This window comes from Haliaeetus leucocephalus, unplaced genomic scaffold (assembly GCF_000737465.1).
Source record: "Haliaeetus leucocephalus isolate CR32 unplaced genomic scaffold, Haliaeetus_leucocephalus-4.0 Scaffold284, whole genome shotgun sequence".
Classification (NCBI taxonomy): Eukaryota; Metazoa; Chordata; class Aves; order Accipitriformes; family Accipitridae; genus Haliaeetus; species Haliaeetus leucocephalus.
This window is the reverse complement of record NW_010972720.1, coordinates 9,758,484-9,766,626: the sequence shown is the minus strand read 5'-3', so window position 1 is coordinate 9,766,626 and position 8,143 is coordinate 9,758,484. Positions and strand designations below refer to the sequence as shown.

At 37.1% G+C, this 8,143-nt stretch overlaps 1 protein-coding gene across 1 annotated transcript in view; it reads left to right on the top strand.

Moving 5' to 3' along the window:
- ZDHHC2 (zinc finger, DHHC-type containing 2) overlaps positions 1 to 4,720 on the top strand; it is a 37,098-nt gene extending 32,378 nt beyond the window's left edge. The window contains exons 13-15 of the mRNA XM_010570072.1: positions 962 to 1,071; positions 1,525 to 1,602; positions 4,521 to 4,720. Of these exons, the coding sequence (XP_010568374.1) occupies positions 962 to 1,071; positions 1,525 to 1,565 (151 nt within the window). The 3' untranslated portion in view covers positions 1,566 to 1,602; positions 4,521 to 4,720. The remainder of the gene's footprint in view (positions 1 to 961; positions 1,072 to 1,524; positions 1,603 to 4,520) is intronic.
- Positions 4,721 to 8,143: the final 3,423 nt, after the last annotated feature.

The window sequence follows — 8,143 nt, the reverse complement described above, 5'->3', positions numbered from 1 at the left end:
TTAAATTTTAGAAAAAAGGGGGGGGGCCCCCCCCCCCCCCCCCATGTGTTTTGTCTCAGTTCGGTAGCATCCTAGGACCTGAATTTTCCACACCTGCCTAACATTCAGTATCGGCAACATTCTGTTCTGCACACATATGAGACAGTCGCTATGTCTGTGATATGGATGCATTACCTTGCAAGGCTTTTGGGGGAGGCCTACTTCTTTGTATCTGGTGAAAGATGCTTTGCATAAGGGAATCCCAGGCCTCAGCACTTGTGCCAAAGCACAGGGAACTGCATGTTAAATGCACATGTTTTGTTTCTGCTGCTAATAGGACATATTTTCTTAATCCTTATCCTTCATGGACATGACATCTTTAAAGTGTGAAAAGTATGCAGATGCTCCTTAAACTAAATAAGTATAATAGCGCTAGTATTTCATATTGTAACTTTTTTGCAACATTTATGTAATGAAGAGTGTGATAAGTATAGTAGACTTGAATATGTGACTAAGAAATGATAATGGCATCATATTGACAATCTTTTATTCATAAAAGAAATACATTACATTTCAGCTAGCTGCTTATTGATGTTTTAAATCTTACCCCAGTGATCCGTAGCTTGTATTAGACAAGAGATTTTGGAGATGTTCTCTCCACTATTTATCGTGTCAGGTTTGTTGTAGTGGGAGAGAATATGGATACACAGTGCATTTGGAACTGAAGCACTAATATATAATAGCTGTCAAAGAAAAAAATCAGAATGTTTCCCTGTTCTGTGCTAGGGAGTTGCTTTTGAGATTGCCCTTGCATCTGTGACAACTACAGTGTAATGTATGTAGTGATAAAAGCGTAGTGATTGTCAGAAAAGCAGCAAGGTAAGGTAGGGAAAGTACTATATATGACAAAGTGTCTGTGATGTGTGGTAAGATAAGGAAAAATTACTGCAGTTTACTAATGTTCTTTTTATTGGCATTACAGTGAGAACCACCTGTTTCCTGCAAAGCCATTGCGTGATTCCCAGAGCCACCTTCTTACGGATACACCGTCTTGGTCAGAAACCAGTGCAAAGGCTGAAAAGGGCAAAGTTGGTAAGGAATTGATTTATGCTGCAATGATTGGTTTTGTAATAAACTTGTTCTGGAGGATATAGTGTAAAAATTACCAACATCATCTGGTTTGTATGCATGAACAAAAATACATGAAGCTTATTTTTAAATGGATGTCTGTAGGAAGTTCCATGTATCAAGCTGCTGTGCCCTTCCCAGTTAAACCTGACCAAGAGATACTGAGAACACTAACACCAGTGGTGCTAATTATCTTTTAGTCTGAGCCTGGTAATTATTTTGGCTACAAATTGCTTGTATCAGAATATGATGACATCTTGTTGCAACTAGTGAAAAGCTGTGTAGTGGACACAGGACAGGAATAGACTTGGTAATAGTGGAATCACATTAAGATGGATTGTTAATTAAAGGTTGTATTATTTGCTGAAACAGACATGAGACCTTTTCCTGTGGAAATACCATTTTTTGTCTTTAAAGGTATGAGCAATCCTGCATTAACCATGGAAAATGAAACCTAATTTCTCTTGAAAGAAACATCTGAATATGTAAGGAAAGGTATGTTAATATTCTCTGTACTTAGTATGTTACCCCACTTGAAGAATTCACAAAAGAAAATTACTAAAGCAATTCTTATCTGTTGTCTTCAATTTAATTTTTTTTTACCACGAGTAGTAGCACATGAATTCATAATCTTAAACTAAACCTCCTATTTCTCAATGTGTCATGTTTGCAAAATAGTTTAACCTTTATACCCATTGCCTTTAGGTAGTATTCCAAAATATTATTATTATTCCCTTTCTTTAGAAAGACAATGAAGTTATGACTATTCAAGTTGTCCAGCAAATATTTGTAAAGCTAAGTTTGAAAATGAAGTTAGTTCTTAATAGTGAACACAAAGATCATAGCTTGGTCTTCTGAAGCAGGTAAAGGTCTATCAGATGATGAAGGAAAAAAGATTTATTCTAATATATAAGCTATTAGCAGCTTGATCTTCTATGTCGGGTACTGAGCTGCATCCTATTTAATAATAAAGTACTGCCTACTGACGACAAAAGGTGTCCATATGACTTCCTGACCATTTAGTTACCTATTGTTAAAAACAGCTGAGATTTTTTTGATGTCTTGCTTTGGTGTCTTGCACCATAGACTTCTCAGAAGGCAGGTTTGAGAAGCAGCTAGTAAATTTTGTTATGTACATAGGAGGAGGAGACCTTAATAATTGGGTTGTGGGGAATGAACACAATCAATCGTCATATTCACTTTAGTATTTGAAGATTTCTAACTCCATTAAAGCTTATGGAAATCAACTATTTCATATTCAAAGCTGGATAAAAAATTTGACTCCAACCCTAATAATTTCAGCATACCAAATAATTTACGATTTTCCAACAACATTGGAGGAGTCATTCCAGCAAGGTCATTTCCATCTTTGCTATTGGAAGCACCCTTTCAGTCAGCCTGAAAAAGTGTCTCAAGTGAATGCCCTTCATTTGTGGGTGACATGACTCCTGGACATGCTATCACGCCTGTCAGGTTGCTCTTGGTCACTCCTAGAGGAAGTGGAAAGTATGGAAAGCCATCAGAGAACTGCAGTGATTGTTAGTAGACCCCATCAGGCATGGTATTGAACTGTCAGGGCAGATTATAAAAATGACAGGTGTACAGATACCAACAGGTGGCCTGTAGTTTGTACCAAAAAGGTCCCAAAAGTTCAGTTGGATTCATCAGAGAAATAAAAAATTCTTGACCCTTACATTCTGGTTTTGTGTTAAGTGGCAAGTGAAGACACAGACAGTTCCAGATATAGGTACATCTACAAACTTGATGATGGTATGAAGTGTTAAAGTGTTAGAAATGTGGGTGTCAAATGAACAGAGTTAAAGAGAGAGCGAATGAAATTCAGCCAGTATCTGCAATTTTGACTGCTCTGTGTACATTTTTTTTTTTTTAATAGAATCTAAGAATATAATTTCTAACCCTTTGTTCAAAATGTAAAATGCTGTGCTTCTGCCCTGATTAATCCATCAGTTGTTTCAACAGAACAACAGTTTCTGGAAAAGAATAAATTATTCAACTTCAGTTACTTTAGTGTCTTACATGTCATCACTACTCAAGAGTAAAGCATTGGAGATAGCCTTTAAACAAACAGATTTTTTGATTATATTGCAGAAATGTCATTAACTGCAACTAGTTTTGTCAGGTTGGACTTACTTACACTTTCTGAACTCCTAACACCTTATTTACTTAAGTAATAACTTTTAAACTTTAATCTTTCTTTGAACAGTGTGTACATTTTATTGGAACTTTGTCATTCAGATTATTCTGAATATCAAACAGGGTCTGTGATTGTTCTCAAGATGCTGAAAGTGTTTTTTTCAAGCTGTTTAGCTTGATAAACAACCAAAAAAGAGCATGAGATGTTTGGGTTTTTTTCTTTTAGTCCAGTCTGAGAAAGTAACAATTAGATTTGTGTTTGCAGTCTGATTACTCCACCCACTGGGTTTTGGCGGGTTGGTTGGTTTGTTTGGGGTTTTTTTTGTTTCTTTTTGTGAGCATCCATTTTGAAGTGCAGCTTTTTAAAGAGGGACCACTTTCAGAGGTTGTGTTCCAAAGAGTTGGTTTAAAGCCAAATAAAGGGGCTTCTGGAAGTTAGTTTTACCTTTGACCAACGCATGCACATCTGAAAAGGCAGTAGCTAAGGTCTGATAATTTCTCTGGCGTTGAGTGTTAAGTGCCAGTTTGGTTGTACCCTTAGCACTCTCTGAGATATTTCTGTGGCACTTAAAAGACTTTCTCTAGATGTAACAAAAAAGCTAGATTACTCTGTGTGTGTGTGTGTATATATATATATATATATATGTCTCTCTGACACAGTTGCTGGAATAAGAGCCCTTATATAAAAACATTATTCTATTTTAACTACTTTGCATTTAACTTCATTACTTTATTGTCAGTCTTTGAGTTATATTTGTTCCTAGGGAGTGAATAGAATACTTTAATAAAGATGCTGAAGTCACAACAACAAAACCAAGTAATTTAATCTTCGACATGAAAAATATTGCCCACAGCCCCTGCCAGTGTGTTAGTAATTTGAATTTCTGTCCCAGCTAAGGATATGTTCAATATCCTGTGTCCTGTAATCCTTTATAGTTAATCAGAGGACTAATTACTGAGAGTGCCAGATGTGGTTTACACAAATGTAATAGAGAATTGTTTTTTAATGATGGTGGTACCTGGGAGTACTGTAAAAATAGCTCACTTCATTTTATAAACTGGTGGCCTGCTTGCTATGTAGTCAGTTTTTAATCATTGTCATCCTGAAGTGGATTAATAACATATCTGTGAACAGTCTTACTGTGTTCCTCTTCAGGGTGGGATTTTCATTCAGCTGTTGTTCACTTTCACCTTTGAGTTGATGAGACTTGTTGCAATAACTTAATTTTTAAGTTTTTGTGATTAATGTTCTGTTCTAGTTCAAGAAAAAGCTGTTGTTGGAAGGAAGATGCATTCTTCCAAATATCAGCCCCGTGGGCCAGCTGCTCCTGTCTGCTCCTGTGTGGATGTGCTCAGAAAACAAACTGACAGATGATTAGCTGTCTCCATGTCACTGCTTGAAACATGAAACTAAACATACTACTTCTGAACCATATAAAGAATGTTTCAACTTAAAATTACTGGCTTTGAATGGTAAAGGATGATTCTGAGTATTAGGAATTAAAAAAAAAAGGAGTCTGAGTTTACAATTGTAAAAACACAACGGCTGGTTTTACTTTGCTGTTCAGCACAAGAAAAATGTGACCTCCTTACATATCAGTCCATATTCTTGCCTTGGTTTTGAAAGCTCACCCGTTAATTCCAATTGCTGTAAGTAGCTAACTTTAAAATCAAACTTTTGCACTACTGGCTTTATGAATTGGGAGAAGGGCCAGTGTTGATTACGAATAATTTAGTGGTTTGGTGGACTGTATTTTCTTTTGAGTGCTTGATAAGCAATTTTTGAAGATAAGGAGACCCAAGTGAAGTGTCTGACTGTTTTGGAATGCTTTTGGAAAACATGGTTGCAAAAGCTCCGTTTACCTTCAGATCTACACTACCAATAGTTTGAAAAGTTGCAGAGGGGGAAAAAACTCCTTTGTTAATTGAATGCTATAGTGGGTCACTGGTAAGTGGAGCGATAAAAAGCCTGCGTTCAGATGGGTAATACATGAATGAAACTGGCCAGCTAGGGATTTTGATGGAAGCTGCACAGGACAGTGCTATGAAATGGGGATTTTATTGTCCCATTTGGAGCTGTCAACCCCTTTGGGAAATGAATGTTGGCACTTAACTCTGATCCAAAAGGCTTTTTACCAACCTGTGTTCCTGAGGGCAGCTGTCTTTCAAAATCCTAGTTTCTTATTAATCAATAGTTGTCTCAGATTTCTTTTTTTCACTTGTTTTTTAAGACACTGCCTTTCTTACTGCGTAACTTAATGAATATCATGTACAATCAAGGGGACTTACTGTTATAATTTGTGATATTTGCATTTATAGGACAACAGACTTTTGATTGCAATACCAAAAAGCCAAGCTGCTGCACATAGGAAAACCCCTTCAATTAAGTTAGGCGCTAGCAGCTGTCTTAGGATCAGATAATAAAAGATGCATTATCAGCTTTCAAAGTCAAGGAAGTTTCAGCAACACAAATCTAACTGTCTTGTGCCTTTTGTATACACTACATTTATGGTATCAGTGTTTACATTTAAATGCAAATTGTTATTCTGAAAACACCTTTAGGAGGAACTTAGTTATGCTTTCTAGGTGGCTAGATAGAGACTAGTCCAAAAACCAACACAAAAAAAAAAACCAACCTCTCAGACTAAGCTTAGTTCAGTTGAAGCAGAAAAGTATTTCTGTTATCAAATCTGAGTCACTTACTTACTTCACAGGTTCATGGTGTAAAGATGCCAGTTGTTTGTTTAGAAAACCAGCAGCAGGACTAAGTGACAGATCTCTGAAAGCAAAAATCTTACCATTAACTATTCTACAGGCAGGTAACTTTACAATTTGTCTTTCCTGGGTTTACAACTTAAGCGATAGCTGTTGGAGCACAAATGTGGCTTTTTTCAAGTGAGGGAAAATGTATTTATTTTACTTCCTTTTTTCTTTTTTTTAATCTCAAAATTTTACCAGCCTGAAAACATCTGATTCTTGCCAGAAGTGCCAGAGTGTGGATCCCTTGATGTAGAACACCTTTTTTTAAACTAGCATGAAGGTAGCATACAGTTTACATGATGCCTGCAGACATCTAGCAACCAAAAGTTTTTCGCAGCTATTTATTCAGTGTTGTTCTGTCAGCTTACCTTGTGTTAGTGTTTGTTTAAAGGCTAACTTGTCAAGGGGTAAGGGGGAGAGGGAAAATATATTTTTTAACACTTCAGGTTCTCTATCTGTATAGTCTTGTTTTTTACGTAGTTAGTCACAGGGTGGTTTGTCATGGAGCATGCATTTGAAAATACTGAGTTAAAAAGTTGAAATTCAGCTTCAGTGTAACTTGCTCCGTATTTTTACATAAAGACAAAGTACAGATTTCTTCCCCAGCAAAACTCCAAATGGAAATGGCGCGCTCTAATACAGATGTCAGCTACCCTGACTATGTCCAGGGCTCTGAGAGCTCTTAGTAAGGCTGGGGATGAATGTAGAGAAAGGACAGGGATAAGGGATCAAGAAAGGCCTGGCTTCACCGTGTCTCAGAAGTCACACTTGGAAAGCACAATAGCCCTAAATAATCTGCAGCTTTGATGTAGCCAGAGGCTGTCCCTCTAGCAGAAAACTGATGGAGGCATGGGAAGCATATGCTGATGAAGGGAGGAGAAGGGGAAAGAGAAGTGATGGTAGCTCAGAGGTAAACGTTCAGCAGATCTGAGCCAGAGGGCTGTAGCTACACCTGCTCTCAGGATGGGTATGAGCTGTGCCTCTGTGAAGAGCACCATCAGCAGGCTTTAGAGGGCTCCTGGCAGTTCTCCCTGTACAGAGTATGGACAAAAGTGAGCTAGTCTGCTCCAAAGTATAATTTCCAATATGACTATATTCTTGGCTTTAAGCTCTCTAATACTTTATATAGCAAAGTGAAAATGGTCTTTTTGACATATTGTCATTGAGCATCGATGCTGTTACAATGCACACAGGAGAATTTGTGAAGAGGTAAGGGGAGCAAGGATGCAATGTTGTTTGTCCACTTACACTGATTCTCCTGTTCTTTATATTCTTGCTAGGCACTTTACTACAGCCTTTTGTGTAATTCCTGTATTTTTTTTAAAGACTGCTTTTTACCTACTGTACAGTTACTAATCTACTCTTTTGCTAAAAAGAAAATAATAGCCCTGATATTTGTCTAGCAGTATGACTGCATTTCAAGCTTCAGTGGAAGTTGGATGAGTTCTAGACTCCTCAGTCCCTAATGACAACAGAGTTGAATTTATTTTGTATATATGTAAACAGTCATATGAATCATAGCCCCCCACATGCATAAGAAGCTTCGTTAGTTTGTAGGTTAGAACAAATCCAATACATGTCTGCACTAGAAGTGGTCTATACATATTCTATGTCAGTTGATGTACTGGTGATAGAGTGCTCAAAGTCTTCACAGAGAACTATTTTTATTAAGAAAATAGAACACCTAGATTTTGGTGAGCTCCTCCCACTGAGCAATTAGACACAGCTGCTGCTATGCACTTTAATTCTTTAACTTGAGAGAAAAAACACTGTCCAGTTTAAGTTGCAGATTGAAAGTTCTTTAGTAGCCTACAACTGTGGGCAGGTAGTTAATGAAATACTGCTAATTATTTTTAACTGTACTTAAAATTGGATTCTTCAAGCAAGACTTCAGAACAGTTGCAGGAAGTGAGTTTTTTTAGTGTGTGGTATGCTGTAGCTGTTAAATCATTATTTGGACTAAGAGTTCTTGCCCTGATTCAGTTGACTGGTGTGCTGGAGTGGGGGGGAGTATATTTCAACATAAATTTAGTGTATTAACTGCCACTTGTTAATGTATTGCTTACATAAATAAATGCTTCATGTTCAGCAAGTCATGTATGTAGTAGTCATTGACGTGCTA